This window comes from Myotis brandtii, unplaced genomic scaffold (assembly GCF_000412655.1).
Source record: "Myotis brandtii unplaced genomic scaffold, ASM41265v1 scaffold436, whole genome shotgun sequence".
NCBI lineage: Eukaryota > Metazoa > Chordata > Mammalia > Chiroptera > Vespertilionidae > Myotis > Myotis brandtii.
In genome coordinates, this window is record NW_005366679.1 from 471,443 (window position 1) to 488,351 (window position 16,909).

Consider the following 16,909-nt stretch of genomic DNA (forward strand, 5'->3'; position numbering starts at 1 on the left):
AAAGTAAACATTGTGTGTGTATGTGTTGGTTAGTGGAATCCGATTAATACCTGGTTTCTATCCAAGGTATTTGGGCATTTTTGGAGCACTTCTTCCTGGACACATTTTTCAACATCTCCGAGTGTTCTCATCTGTCAAATGGGAACAATAATATACCTGACTCAATGTTGTGTAATCAGAATTTACAGAACTGGTAGATATAGGTATATACCTGACATGGAAATGGCATTTTGTCCTATTAATTTACAATCCTGTATACAGATATGGAAGACAAGCATATATGATGCATTTCCAACTAACACATGGGGAGGTGGACAATTTTAGTAAAAGATCTTACTAGTGCCTTGATATCTTAAAATGTCATTTGATAGGTTACGTATCTATCCATACTTGACAAATATAGGGTGTCTCAAAATAGGTATACACACATTTTGAATAATTATAAAGCTGTGTTTATTAAAATACGTTTCATTTCCAAAATTGAGCGATCTGCTGTTAAAGTGTATACATTTTTTGGGGACACCCTGTATAAAACTGTTATTTCTCTTAGTCATTCTGTAGTAGCTACAGAAAATAATAAATCACATAAGATGTATTTAAGTAAAGTAGGTATCTTTAGGATTATATAAGCAGAACCTCAGGATAAAACTATTCATTCGAAGATATAAAGAAAAATATTATTTAATTGTAGAAAATGGCTTATGTATACTGAAATATCAATTAATCTAATTTAGAGACCCAAGACTTCTACTATTGTTTGTAACTATATGGATTATATCATTATGTATCATTGAATCCATAGAAATGTGATATGCAATCAAGTAAGTGTTTCCTGTTGCTTTTATGTTAAATTGCAATACTTTCACAGCTCACATGCACATAACTTGCTGAGATAAATTCTAACTCCAGCACAAAATAAGCGGTTTACATGAACACCAAATTACTGCTAAAAAATCTCTCTCTCTCTCCCTTCTTTCTTTTCCCCTGCTCCACTCTTACACACACACACACACACACACACACACACACACACACACACACACGCACACACTGTCCCCCAGGAATAACTACATAGGAAATGTTTATTTTCCAAACTACAGAAAACAAGCGTTATCTCAAACTCCGAAAGTTCTTCCTTTTCCTGACTTGGAAACACTAAGTCATATTGAGTTGCTCGTAGATTTTCTTTAGCCAGCATTTAAAGCAGAGGTTTATTTAAAGCATAAAGTTGTGAGGACAAAATGACTCAGGAAATTGTAATACATAATTGGAGCTTTTCCCTTTTAGGTCACCGGTTTATATTTGGCTGACTTAGTATTAGTTAAGGATTGGTTACGGTTGGTGCATTGTTTGGTTTCTAGGAGAAGCTGGGGAGCTCACTGCAACCTCACCTGTTTTGACCCAAGTACCACCTAGAGTTGATATTCATTAATATTTTTCTTTCCAGACAAAGCCAAGTTAAAGGAATTAAATAAAAGAGAGTAGGCCCAGTTAGAGTTGGAGAATAAGATGTTAATTTATTCATTTAACTTCTGTTGGTTGATCTTTCTAAATGTAACATGTTAAAATGATTAGAAACTTAGTTTCTATGTTTTATTTTTTAATTATTATTATTTTTTTTTAATACCTGACGATATTTCTTCCATTGACTTTTGAGAGAGAGAGAGAGAGAGAGAGAGAGAGAGAGAGAGGGAGAGAGAGACATCCATGTGAGAAAGACACATTCATTGGTTGCTTCCCGCAAGAGCCCTGACCAGAGTGGAGAATCTAGCCTGCAACCTAGGTACGCGCCCTTGACCAGGAACTGAACCCTTAGACCCTTCCATGCATGGGCCAACATTCTAACCACTGAGCAACACCGGCCAGCTATTTTTCTGTGTTTTTAATTGCACCACCATTAACATAAACATCAGCAAGAAATAAGAATTGTTACTGTACTAGGCAAGTTTAGCATGAGTCATGATCTTCCCAGTGTATCACTTAGTATTGCCAAGGCCATAAAAATCATTTGTTACGATTGTCTTATGTAATAGCCTATGGGGGTCACTTTGTTTTGCTCACCCAAAAGATGTCAAATGTGTTTAGAATAACTTTTGTGTTAATTCAGTGTTAACATTGAAGACAAATAAATCTTATTGTCAGCCAAAGAGAAAGTCAGTCTGTTGTGGGTACAATGTCTGATAGCACTGCTCTAGAATTCTGCAGGGAGGATAGTTGTCCAGAAATAGGCAAAGAATTGACATCTTCCTTCTATGGAAACTTGATTTAAAAAAAAATTGAGAGTAAGTAGACTCTAATGCATCGCCTCAAACTGTGCCACATGGACACCTAAATTTCTTCTTGCTAAATGCCATCAAAAGACTGCATTTCTTCTTACTTGTGGCTAAATTCTACCAGAGACGAGATGCCTTCACCGTAACTATATTACCGTCTTTCTGAAGTTTTCATGGTTTCTTGTGCTAATTTAATTTACATTTGGTTAAAGCCACAAAAGCTGAAGCTAACGAAAATTAGTCCAGAGAGGCAGGCTTGCTGCCAAATTAAAGAGATAGATTGGTCTTGGTATTCTTCACTGGGTTTTCAGGCTTACATTTGGGACACTCGGTTCTTGGTCTGGGCTGTCTGAGATGACCCAGAGGGCTTCGTGCAGATTCAAGGACGGTCGTTTCAGCTGCTGAATATTCAAGGAAGTCTCTTGGTCCAGGGTTGGTTCAGTCCCCATCTCAGGGGACGATCCCTGGATTTCTGAAGCCTCCTCCAAGCTCACAATTATTATATTGGCCCTGCACATAATTAAATGTATTTGCCAATGATGGAGTAAGGTACAAGTATGACTTCCAGCAGAGGTGATCCCCCAAAGCAGAATGACCGACACTGTGATGATAATAAGGTTATTGCTAGTACCTCTGAAGATAGGATACATTTGAAACAGAAGTGAAAATTGAATTTGTCCTTCTCTTTTAAAAAATCTGAGTGACACATACAGCGTTTGTTAATCTCCTTAAATTGGTGAGCATTGTGAAGAGAAATGGACGTAGAATTGTGTATTATGTAAGCTTATGTACTTTATGCATGTTACATTTTTTAAAAGAATAGCAGATCCTCCTCCTGCGAGGTTCCTGGCCAGACCTGACATTCCTTATTCCCTCTCTCTATGTGGCTAACACCATCAGCGTCCAAGACAGCAGAGAGTAGGCACAGACTTAAAGCTACAACTCAGGGGCTGCCTTCCCTGGATCTGAGGCTTGCATTTGCTCCGTAGTAGTTGTTTCTTAGTAGTTGTCTGACCTCTGGCAGCTTACCGGACACTCTCTGCCTTGGATCCCTTAGATGTGCCCCTAAATCAGAGGCTGTCTGCCTTGTTGGATTGTTGTGAATCTGAAATAAATTAATACATGTGGAGGACTTACGGAATTTCGGGGCACACATTAAAGACCATATTTATTACTTATTATAAAATGTAAACATTTTCTAATGTCTGTGTATTAAAGGGGAACTTAAAATACACAAAGAAATGTGAACCAAAATGCATGTTGCAGTTTTAGTGAAACGTTTTAAGAGCCTCAGTTCTGGAACCAGACCCCCTGGTTTCAAATCACTGGTGAGCTCGGTGACCTTAAACATGTGATGGAACCTGACTGAGCCTCAGTTTCCTAATTTGCAAATTGCAGCAGTGATAATATCTGTGATTTGGCCTGGCTCAGTGGGTGAGCATTGACCTACGAACTAGGAGGTCACGGTTTGATTCCCAGTCAGGGCACATGCCTGGGTTTGTGCAAGGAGGCAGCCAATCAGTGATTCTTTCTCATCATTGATGTTCCTATCTCTTTCCCCCCCCCCCTTTTTCTCTGAAATCAATAAAAATATATTTACCAAAAAAAAAAAGATTAAATGAGATAGCACATGTAAAACACGGAGCACAGTGCCTGGCCCTTTATGACTATTCAGTGGGTTAGCTATTGTTCTTATTGCTTTGATAATGAAGTGAACATTAATACAAGAGAAACAATATTATCCTCAGAATCTCTGTGTGTAGGGTTTCAATGTTGCTAATTAGAGTTGTTATTCTCTACTGTGCAGAGAGCGCATATCTTAGAGCTTATAATTCTTCTCTTCAAGTAAATACTCATTAGGAAAATAATATGTTTTTTTTTCACATATCCTTTGCAGAGCTATTTAAATGAAAAAAAAATCTAGATACTTTTTATAGCTATAGGATTTTATCTCTGAATGATAGGTAAAGGGAATGCTTGGTTAATGACGTTACCTACATAACTCTGTTGTCCAGCCATATTCTAACCACTCCTTATATTGAAGAGCAAACTCATCAGTAACCTCCAAATGGGAGTAAAATACAGAAGCAGAGAAGTCGTTGATTCTTCCGTAACATAGGATCACAAGACCTGACTTTTCCCCATCTGTTGGCACCGTTGTAAAGATTATGAAAACATGAGCGTTTGCAAGAGATGATCCTATGCCAGGAAAGGCAGATAGAACATTAGGAAAGAAATGACCAAAATTGCACGAGGCCATGTATTTTATATGGTAACATCCTTTCTTTCATTAACAGGAAATTTTAGTGCAATCCGCTTGCTTAGTAGGAGTGGGAAGGGTGAATGGAAATTTAAAAAGGATTCATCCAGCCTTCCTAATAATAAAGTAAACCTGTTTGCCTTGGAATTAGAACCTTCACATTGCACAGTCACTCTATATTTCTCACCTTGTTTGGGAGCAGATTCTGAGCCTGATCACAGGAAAACACCTGTTTTGACAGTCTGCCGGAAAGGCGCAAACATACAGGTAAACTCTGTCTAGCTGTAGAGGGAACAGAGTGCTTGGCTAGCATCCTGCCAGGAGCTGGGTCTCCATGTTCTGCTCCAGCTTCTGCTGCTGCTGCTGCTAACGTTGCTGGGAAGGAGACGTAGCTGACCTGGCATCTCCTTTACTCTCGGTGCTGCAGCAGCCGCTCAGGAAATGTTGTTTAAGGGGAACCTTCTGGATCCTTTTCATGGCACCGTGGCACCATGGCACGAAGAAGCCGTATGACCACTATTGAAGATAAAGCATGGAGTTGGCTAATGGATGCTGGTGAGTGAACAAGGCACACGGGGAGCCAGTTGACTGGTATCTTTTGGGTAAGCTCGCTCTCTCAAGGACTGAGATGGCATCCATGGGAAAATGGCCTCTCATACTCTGAACCTCAGAACGTTGTCTTAGAGAGGAACCTAGTTCTAATACATGTGATCCTGTATGTGTCCCATACATAAAGTTTACCCCCCCCCCCCCCCGCCCTCCTGGATTTGCTTGAAAAGATACAAATCCTGAAGTTTGTCAGATACCTCAGTATATGGAGCATAGTTTCTCATGGAATTCCTGTCACTATTTGATCTGTATTCTTGTTTTTCACTTGAGCCATAGTAATTAAAAAAAAAAAGACCACTAGTAATAAAAGCAAGTATTCCTCCTTTCAATTCTAAATGAGAACCTCCCTTTTCACAACAGTGTTGAATTATAAATAAAAATATTATTTAATATGCATAATTTAATTCTTGCCAGGAGTATTCTTTTCAATTTAAGATAATTGTAAGCAAATTTGTCATATTAGTCAGATAGTTGCATAGGAGTATCTGGGACATTAACAATAAAGAAACTTTATTGCTAATATATTTATGCACCAGTACAATACTTTACGGGAGCAAGATCCTTTATTGACCAAGGGAATGATTTGAATGAGATATTTCAAGTTTTCTCACTCTGAAATTTTCTCAATCTCAAATTTTCTTTCCCCGAAGCAGAGGCCATTTTTTAAATAAAGCCTACTATATTTGAAATACACACACACACACACACACACACACACACACACACACATATATATATATATATCTTCCACCTTATAATTTTTAATGGACATGAATTTGGGCCAATTAGTAGCTTACCTCTGTCTTTCTTTAAAAGATTGCAATATATAGAAATATTAAGTTTGCCATAGAGGTGTAGACCAAATCTTTCTAGAATAATTAATCTGTGATGAATAGGTATTTCATAAAAAAAGGTAGAGTTTAGGAATTTATAGTAGTATAATAAAGGCTCTGACAAGTCATGCAGGAATTCACCTGTTTAATTTTATTTTAATTTTTAAGAAATTTATTTGACCATAACCTACCCCCCCTCCACCCCTACCCCTACGATGCAATCTTTTTGAGGAGTGTCTTCTCACATGTGGCACCACCATTCAGCCAATTAATATTCATTGGACACCTACTGTGCTGCCAGGCTAGGTGTAGGGATGCAACTGAACACATTTATCAAAAATTTATCCTTTTGTGATGCTTAGCAACAGGGAACCACTGGTTTAGATGGTCTTATCTTATTACTTTAGTAAGACACTGTAGTAGCAATACAATATTTATCTTTAAAAAGCTATTGCCAATTTTTCTAATTCCATGGATAATAATCCTGACATACCATCTAATCTGAAGAGCCTTATAAATGGACCCTGCCATTTCACGTTGGCAGTGTGTATTTACTTCCTTGTTTTTTCTTGCACATTTAAGAAAAGTTATATTGTTGAAACTGGTTTTTATGAGTGGGATTGAGAACGTGGGTCAGAAAAACAAACTGTAATTGATTTTTAATACTTAAAGTCAGACTGTTATGTTTTAAAAAATCCACTTCCATTTGGTTTTTACCATAGGGATTCTCTGAATATTTTCTTATCTAAACCTATCCTATTGACAAGATATGTTTTAAAAAATTAAGTTAGTTGAAATCACTATCTAAACTTAGGCACTGTTTATACAATGAAAGTATTTTTAGAGGGACATTCAGTTTCCTCATCTTCTTCCTTTATAAAAACTCAGTTCTCTCATATTTAAAATACTAGTTGCCTAGTCAATACCAACTATTTTGTAGAATAAGGGTTATTTTATAAAAATGTTTGACTTAGTTACTTACTGGACATAATTGAATTTGCCTAAGCAAAAGCTACTTTTATTGTACATGTAATAGCATTACATTTAAGAGAACATAACTATATATATCTGAGGTGAGACACAAGGTTATTTGAGCTATTTGAAATCAAGTGAAATACATTATCCCTATTTTAGTTAACTTGGGTTACAAAAATGTAAGTAAATACTTGAGCTCAAGAATGACATGGGCATAACTACCATCAGGCAGTAGAGTTTCTTCTTATTTAATTATAAAACACGTATACCGTACTGGTTAATTTGCTTCTGGTCTTGAAAAAGTGACAATTTCTAAGTGAGTCTGATTGTTTTTATTTTGATACATATTAGGGGTTACTAAAGTTCTGTCAGGGTTTAGATTTAATTCCTGACTTGATTTTTATCCAGCTCATTAAAGCAAAATTGTCCTAGGGTCTGTCTCTTGTAGCTGTTTAATATTTAATATGCAGTGGGCTCCTGAAGAGGCGTTCTTGGGGGCTTTTGAGCAGTTGAAGAGCTGTGAGTAGAGGTTAGCAAGCTATAAGCATCTCCTTGGAAAATATAACATGAAGTCGAGATTCAGGGGATTCTTAGCGAGTAGTTTATTTGACAAATTTGACAATGCACTGCAATCTACTAAGTTAATCACACCTTCCTTTCTTCCTCCTCTTTCCTTTCCCCCTTTTCTCCTACCTCTCCCCTTTTCATCTGTGAACACTCTGTATCCACTTGCTCCTTTTTCTCCATATTCTCCTTCTCTTATCTCACTGAATTCCTTCAGTATTCCTCATCTGATCATCACGGAACATAATGTACCTGGTAAAATGTGCTGTGCTTATTTAAAAAGTGATTTTGATTCCTTCTCCATGTAACCTTCCCTCTGTCTTTTCATTTTCTCCTTGGATAACTCACACCTTTGCCTTTAATCTCTGTTTCCTTGTAGATTGCACCCTTTGACATTTAATAGTCGTACATGTCCTTATCATGATGTAAATGTTATGATGGCAGGATTTAGGAATTTTTTTGAAATGTGTTAGATATTTAACCTCAACTGCAGTAGGCCTACTATAATATGTCTTCCTTACTTTTCTTTCTAGAGCTAGAGCTCCATGTCCCCCCTCCACTGTGTTTTTGGCTGTCATATGGGATGCTAGAATGGCCTATCTCCATGTATTTTGTTGCATTTCGCCATCGCTTCTTGTGTTCTGTCGGGGGATTTTTGGTGATTCTTTTCAAGCGCTACCTGAGCTCTGCGCTAGTTGTTCCCCTCCCCCTAGGGTCTCCTGCTGTGTGGCCCTGTCTCCACTTCCTTGGCCCTGTCCATCCACAGAGCCTTGGGTCCCCTGATGGCTGCCTCTAAAACCTTGTGAGGGCCGGAACATTCCTCCCCCTGCTGCTACAATTGAGCCCAGTGCTGGGTACCACGTTGCCTTCTACACTTGCTTTCAGTTGTTAAGGCTTCCCAAGCTTTGGCTGTGGCTCAGTGATCCCGCTGGCAAACCCTGGAGCTTTCCTGGCCTCGACGCTCAGTGGTAGCAGCAGGTGTTGGGATTTCTCCAAGCCCCTAAGACCCTGGGAGCGAGACAATGGCCGTTTGACATAGACCTCAGGAGTTTTCAAAGCACCAAGAGGCCTCTGCAGAAGATGTGAGAAGGTAAGATTCTGATTTCTCTAGGGAGCTGTTGAGAAGATAAAATGTGGGGTTCATGTAGACTGAATAGCACTGGATTCTATGAAGCATTTTTTTCTCTCCTTCACCATCTGCATTGTATAGCTAGCAAGGGAAATCCTATGGAGAGTTAAAACTGTGAAACATAAAGTAGAAACGGTTTATTTTTCAAAGCCTGTGTTCTGTTCATCTCCTTGTTCATGTTTCAAACCAAAAACATTCGATGATTATATCCCCAAATTCTTAAACTCAAATTCCTAAACCCATAATTAATTCAAAAGGAGTAGGAAGAGCAGCTCGGATCTTGGTAGAGCTAGGGCGCATTATTGTCCTTTGTCAAAAATTACAGCTTAGCATTCTAAATGTAGCAGTCTCTTCTTTTAGGGCCTTACTTTCAGTTTATTTTTAAAAAAGTATTCTCTGCACCTATTTTTTTGGGGGAAAAATAACTTCATATGGGTATACCTAACCTGGATGAAGGACATATGTGGGGTGTTTGCGTGTAATAATTGGTAGAAGAGAGATCAGTAGCTTCTGAGAGTGAACATCACAAACCACTTCTTCAGCATTTTAGGTTTTGTGGCAACACTTATTTATCAATAACCCTTTGTTCTTTGCCCAGCCTCCATTCATGGGCGGTAATCTGCAAAATGATATTAAGACACCGATTCTGAAATGAGATCTTTGGTGACCTTACTATCCAATCATGTCTTCTTTTCCCCCCTTTGCTTTCAATGGACTTAATCTTGTCATTGATTCCCTATAGCTGGAATCAAGGAGATTAGCTACTGTCACACTGAAACTCTTTCCCTTCAATAAGTAAAAATGTAACCCAGGTTTTAAAGATGAAAAAGAAGAACGTTGACTAATAGCTTTACAAAGGGAAAAATAAGATTTGTCTTCGGTAGTGCTTATTTCGGATGCTTATTTTTAAAACTAAAAGTGTTCAACAAAGTGTTTTATTTGCACTTTAAAATAATTAAGTTTTATTCCCTCTAGACTTCAAAGTATAAGGAAATGGAATGTTTTGAAGTCTTTCTAGTGCAATACATTGGGTAGTAGATTTCATATGTAAAAATAGAAAAGGGAAATTTTGATGCTTTGATTCTTAATATTGGTAATGAATTTGCAGTTTTTAAAGATGTATATGGTACAGTCTTAAGGGGTTTGCATTATTCTCAAGTCGGCCTATGGAATGCATTTTTCCTTTTTTATTTACCTATTATTCTTATACATATGTATACACACATATAATTTTGAATTATTTAACTAAATATTAAGATAAAGTGATAGATTGAACTTATGGACATTTATAAAATTACTTTAAAACTCTAACTTCAAAATATTTTTAATGGAACATAGTGAATGTGGCGTTAATTGTATTTAATATTTTATCAGTAAAGTAACTTCACAAAAGCAGGGCACAATACAGTCAAATTTAGAGTTTTAGTGATTACTTTTGGGGGCATGCAGAAAAAGGTACATGATTTCAAAAAATCGTTGTGCCATAAAGATCTTAGAAATAGGGGACTGATAATTCACAATTTCTGAAGCACAGGGCTAAGGCCAGAATCTAAGTCTCTGAGTTCTAATCCAGTGCCCTTGCCTCTATGCAGTGCTATTTATTGACATTGCAATACATTTGAGGGGCCCCCTTGCCAATGTCTGCAGAGCAATGGATGGATTCAGGGAATTAAAGAGATTTTCCTCAGTATGAAATATGCCTAAGCATGGCTGGTAAATGTGGACTTATGGTGCATTGTGGCCTGATTGAGGCCTTTAGAATTTTTTATTTGTCTTGTTTAGTGTAGCTTTTATTACAGTCAGATTTTGAAAAGTACTGTAGAAGAGCCATTAAAATGTTTTTGTTTGAAGGGAGGATAGAACTTCTGGCATGCCATTCATTTCAGTTTATGATCCTGTAAATTGGGCAATTATCTGAAATATTAAATTCTTAGAATTGAAAGATTAGACCAGTGTGCAAATATAGGCAGTTTATTTTCTGTTTCTAAGCAGAAATTTTTAATTGACTTCTTCCACTGTTTCCAAACATGAAAAATTCATTAGCTCGCCTCTTTATAGATATCCGTTTACTTGTGCTATCCTAAAAGTGGAAAGAATGTAGATTATATTTACATGAAATTATTTGACATATTTATTAATGAATTGCTTTCTGGTCCCTGACTTAGCAATATTGCTTCAAACTCAGGTTTTCCCTGACTTTACTGAATACCTACCATCATTAAATAGGACCTTGTACGGACTCCTTCCTTCTGATTCCTTGGGAGATAACATTGTAATGACCCAGTTCCCTTACAGGATGTTCAGGATGGACTCAAGCCCCAAGATGGACCTAAGAACAAACTAGGTGTGAAACTAAGAATGGATTCTCTTTTTAGGAAATTTAATTTGAAAAATAGTTGAAGTACTTTTGATATATTTATAACACTTATTTCAGAAAAAAAAAAAAGAAGCACTTGTTCATGGAAAATCTTAAAAATCTTCTGCTGGTTCTCCAAATCAGGTCTTCGCCCCAATCATTATGACCCTGAGTATTCTGTCATCACTCAGCTCATGAGACTCAGGCCTCTGAATTCTCGTTTATTGTGTCCCTTCTTAGAGAGAATGAGAGCCGTCCTGGCTGGTGGGCTGTGAGCAAGATATTCATACTAGATACTGAGAAATGTCAGATGTCAGGCTTTTATGATACATTTCCTTTGTTGTAACAAATAAATCAAAGTTACCAGCCTTGTTAGACATATCCACGTAGGAAAGAAATAAAAGAGCAGATCTGCTTGGCCCATGTGGCTCAGTGTTGAGCATCTACTTATGAACCAGGAGGTCATGGTTCGATTCCCGGTCAGGGAACATGCCCGGATTGCAGGCTCAAGATCCCAAGTAGGGGGCATGCAGGAGGCAGCCAATCAGTGATTCTCTCTCATCATTGATGTTTCTCTCTCTCTCCCTCTCCTTCCTCTCTGAAATCAATACAAATATTTAAAGAAAAGATCAGCTCTGCACTTGGTCCGAACAACTAAAAGGGAGGACAGATCTAGGGATGCACCCAGATCCTGACATTTCTGATTCTTTAGAGGAGTTTTACACTTCAAAAATAAGCTATTCTTGCTCATTCATTTCATCATATGGAAATAAAAGCTTGCTGAATCAGAATTATTCAAAATTAAAATGATCTCTGTAATTTATTATAATTTATTGATTACCTACTGCCTCCAGTTCTGGTAAAGCCTCACTTATTCTTCACAGGAACACCTTGAGGTATATAGTGTTATTAATTTATGTTTACCAAACGAAGAAACTGAGGCCAAGAGAAGTTAAGTAACCTACCCAGGATATCACAGCTAGACACCGGGATTCGAACCCAGGATGTACGTCTCCAGTGTTCACCCTCAGGGTTCTTATTAGCTGTCACCACTGGCAGTGGGTGCTAGTTCCCAAGTTCAGTCCTAAACCACCTCATGGCAGAGTGCCCACAGGATGCCTCTGCCTCAACCTCTCCCCCACTCAGTATGAGCCACCGCTGTTCCCTCCCTGGCTCTTTGACCTTGGAAAGGTTATTACTTCTTATCCCCTCTCAGTCAGTGTCCCACACGCTCTAAAATCTGAATAATATTAGCTCTTGTCTGGGTTTTTATGAAGATTTAATTTAATTTAATGAGACAGCGCATGCTAAGCACTTAGCACAGTGGCTAGCACATAGCAAATAGCCAATACATTGTTGATAATTCTCGTTTATTGTGTCCCTTCTTAGAGAGAATGAGAGCCGTCCTGGCTGGTGGGCCGTGAGCAAGATATTCATACTAGATACTGAGAAATGTCAGATGTCAGGCTTCATGATACATTTCCTTTGTTGTAACAAATAAATCAGAGTTACCAGCCTTGTTAGACATATCCATGTAGGAAAGAAATAAAAGAGCAGATCTGCTTGGTCCACGTGGCTCAGTGGTTGAGCATCTACTTACGAACCAGGAGGTCATGGTTCGATTCCCGGTCAGGGAACATGCCCGGATTGCAGGCTCAAGATCCCAAGTAGGGGGCATGCAGGAGGCAGCCAATCAGTGATTCTCTCTCATCATTGATGTTTCTCTCTCTCTCCCTCTCCTTCCTCTCTGAAATCAATACAAATATTTAAAGAAAAGATCAGCTCTGCACTTGGTCCGAACAACTAAAAGGGAGGACAGATCTAGGGATGCACCCAGATCCTGACATTTCTGATTCTTTAGAGGAGTTTTACACTTCAAAAATAAGCTATTCTTGCTCATTCATTTCATCATATGGAAATAAAAGCTTGCTGAATCAGAATTATTCAAAATTAAAATGATCTCTGTAATTTATTATAATTTATTGATTACCTACTGCCTCCAGTTCTGGTAAAGCCTCACTTATTCTTCACAGGAACACCTTGAGGTATATAGTGTTATTAATTTATGTTTACCAAACGAAGAAACTGAGGCCAAGAGAAGTTAAGTAACCTACCCAGGATATCACAGCTAGACACCGGGATTCGAACCCAGGATGTACGTCTCCAGTGTTCACCCTCAGGGTTCTTATTAGCTGTCACCACTGGCAGTGGGTGCTAGTTCCCAAGTTCAGTCCTAAACCACCTCATGGCAGAGTGCCCACAGGATGCCTCTGCCTCAACCTCTCCCCCACTCAGTATGAGCCACCGCTGTTCCCTCCCTGGCTCTTTGACCTTGGAAAGGTTATTACTTCTTATCCCCTCTCAGTCAGTGTCCCACACGCTCTAAAATCTGAATAATATTAGCTCTTGTCTGGGTTTTTATGAAGATTTAATTTAATTTAATGAGACAGCGCATGCTAAGCACTTAGCACAGTGGCTAGCACATAGCAAATAGCCAATACATTGTTGATGTTATTATGTCATGTTCCCAAGGTCACGCAACTAGAAAGTCAGAAATCAGACCAAAGTCTGTGTGACTGGAAGACTGAAGGGAAACAAGAACACATACATCTGCACACACACACTTTCCAAAAGCAGCAGCGACAGCAGGAACCACAGGGCAAAAGCTCATGCTCTCTCGGACCTCTGACACCGCCTTCTATCCCTCACCATCCCTTTTGTGATGAGTAAGGCACAGTGGCCTGTCTGCTGATGAGAACAGGAGCATAGTCTAGTGGTGGAGGAAAACCTCTGACAGTAAGGCTTCCAGGGATTGGAACTTCAGCCTCATCGCTTCCAAACTGTGATATTAGGCAAGTTATGTAACCCCTCTAGGCTTCTTTATCTATGTATGAAGTTAGGAATAGTACCAATCATGTTGGGTTTTTGCAGGTAGTAATAAATGCCTTATTCATTTTAATAAAGGTGTATATATTCCTTTAAAACTGCAGTATGCTTTCAGACTGAAATGCGTGGTTCATGACAATCAGAAACCCCTAAAGTTTTAGAGATCGATAGGATCTGGGTGATTTCATGATCTTCCGTTCTCCAAGAATCTATATGCTTTCCCTGTCAAAACCGTTTTAGCTCAGTGGCAGGCCCGTGGAGAAGGGGAAAGGGAAAACCATCAGAAATCAGAGTTGATCTAAATAAGGGCTGGTTGTACCATCGGGAAGGTGGGCCAGCTTCTCTCGGTCTGGGCTGTCAGTGACTGGCATCACCATCACCAGAAGGACACATTCTCCTGTCCTTTCTCTTTGGAAGCAGATCCCAAACCAGCAGCGGCGGCTCCCATCCAGGAGCGAGAGAGTTAGCCTGGACTGATTGAGTATCAAGGGTTAGACCTGAATGCTAGTCAGAGCAGGGACCTCTTGCATTCTTGCTGCTTCAGTGTCTAGATCAGCGGTTCTCAACCTGTACAGTTACGAAGTAGCAACGAAAATAATTTTATGGTTGGGGGTCACCACAACATGAGGAACTGTATTAAAGGGTCGCAGCATTAGGAAGGTTGAGAACCACTGGTCTAGATTCTCAGCTCCGTGAGGCCAGGGATGTTTGTTTTATTTATTTGCAGTGCCTTGCACAGTCTGGGAAATAGTGGGTACTCAATCCATGTTTAATAATTAAATAAAAGAATATAAGTTCCAGAGCTAGGACAGAAGAGCTCATTGAAGGATATCATGGCCACCGAAGGGATTGGCTGCCTTGCAGGAAGCATAGGATGCCCGGGGCTCCCTCGGGGACCGGGGAAGGGTTAAGGCCTATCCCGGGGCTGGGTCAGGGAGCTGAATGTACAAAAACTCTGTAATGACTGGTTGGGAGACCTGGCAGAATTGAAACTGCCAATGGTGCCTGATTAATGAATGTAGGAATCAAGTATTTCAAATCATTTATTAAACTTTCAAGCAGAGAACATATTTCACGACTCAAAAGCTATTGGAGCCCATTTACATTTGCTGTTTCATACAGTTATAAATGGTACGCTGGCATTAAAAACTCGATTTGGGTGCCAGGAACCTGAGGAAAACGTATCTGTAAATATGCCATTGATGTGTATACTCTGCTGTAAAGAAGTGATGAAAATATGGTTTTAAATATGTAATACTGTAAAATTATAATTTGTGATATGTGAACATAAAATGAAGCGCTTGTGTGGATATGCGGGAAGTCAGAGTGTAATTCTTAAAGCTGAAATATCTGTGGGGGGTGATTGGTAAATTGTTGTTGTTGCTTTCTTTCATTATAAATTTTACTACTCTTTTAATGTATATTCCCCCAAATAACAAGATGACAGCATCTTTTAATCAGCCCATATTAAAAAACATAAACCATACTAGAAAGAACAAAGAAAATTAACTATGTTTAGTGTTAAACCTAACAATGTAAGTTGATATTCAAGTTGCCTTAAAGGCGTTTTTGAGCTGATCTAATCAGATACTCGAATACCAGACTTGTCAACTCCTTAGATTCGAACCCAGGAGATGGTGTGCTGGCTGGCACCTGAAAGACGGTTGTTAGAAAACTTCAGCTGAGAGGTAAAGTCACACCAAATGTTGCCACGAACATGTGTCTCCTTCATTTGTAAAAGACCATATGTTGCGGCAGAGCTTCTATAATATTAAGATAGTGTGGAACTTTCCAGAATATCTCAAGGTCGCACTCGTAAATCAAGTGCTAAGTTAGTACACATGTTAAAAATTTGGCTTTGAAAAATACACGTCGATGTGAGGGTAAACGAAAATGGAGTCCAAAACTGGAAAAAATCGTCACTGATGCATGCACCGTATTTTATAGAAAGGCAGGGTGCTTCCGTGCTTTTATTTATTTACTTTTAAAATATACTTTTATTGATTTCAGAGAGGAAGGGAGAGGGGGAGAGAGAAACATCAATGATAAGAGAGAATCATTGATCAGCTGCCTCCTGCACACCCCACACTGGGGATTGAGCCCACAACCTGGGCATGTGCCCTGACTAGGATTTTGAACCATGACCTTCTGGTTCATAGGTGGACACTCAACCACTGAGCAATGCCAGCTGAGCCCATGCGTTTATTTCACAGGTGCCTATAAGCTCTTCCTCTCTCCCCACTCAGTCTGTATACACAAACATGCAAAGAGATGGAAATACACACACATACACACACACACACACACACACATGCTTAGAACAGGAATGGTAAGATATTAACTCTGTGAATCTCTTCATCATTTACTTTCATGGCTCTGCATCCCTGACTTGTGTGTGGGTCTGGCATACTATTTGTGATGGTGGGTAGAGACACCCTGGCAGCACTTTTTTTCCTTTCTGATTTTTGTTTTTACTTCCTAATGCCTGCTTTTAGTTTATTTTGGCACCCCATAATGTGAGTTTTCATTAAGGACTATGTTTGAGACATTATGGGGGCAGTATGTACTAACTTACAAAAGGTAAACACATCGTAAAGTCCTTTGCGTGTGAAATAACTTAGATACCTGAGTACCGGTGTTTCTCCTCCCAGCCTTTGCCCTGGGATGTGTATTTGGCAGTTTAACCTGTTCTGTTTTACTCTTTTAAAAACACAAGAGGCAGTGGTACAAAAAAAAAAAAAAAATCAGTGGGATCTCTCCCAGAGGAGAATTTTGTCATCTGAAATAAAAGTGTCACTGATGAGAAAAAAAAAAAGTTATCAATAATGTGAGTGTTGTCTCAATGTATGAATTTTTTAAAGGAATCTTGCAATTAAAAAAAGTGAAATTTGCCACATGAAACAAAACGAATACATATTTAAGAATACTATCTTTATTTAAATGGGCAGCTGTACAGTTAAACCACTGTGCACATGTTCGTGTGTGTGTGTAGGTGTGTTTATAGTACACTAGCATGTTAAGGGC

The 16,909-nt window shown here is 38.8% G+C and overlaps 1 protein-coding gene across 19 annotated transcripts in view; it reads left to right on the forward strand.

Moving 5' to 3' along the window:
* The window catches only part of MBNL1 (muscleblind-like splicing regulator 1), a 197,899-nt gene that overhangs the window by 84,667 nt on the left and 96,323 nt on the right, over positions 1-16,909 (forward strand). Inside the window, exons 1-3 of one of the 19 annotated variants that reach the window (XM_014546222.1) lie at positions 3,905-4,800; positions 4,961-5,088; positions 8,048-8,604. The exons of 16 other annotated variants lie outside the window; for them this stretch is intronic. Coding sequence is in view for 1 of the 3 variants with exons in the window: in XM_014546220.1 (XP_014401706.1) it covers positions 5,083-5,088 (6 nt within the window). In the remaining 2 variants the exon portion in view is untranslated. Of the gene's footprint in view, positions 1-3,904; positions 4,801-4,960; positions 5,089-8,047; positions 8,605-16,909 lie in introns of those variants that run through there. 2 more of the 19 variants (XM_014546220.1, XM_005874404.2) reach the window with 2 other exon arrangements.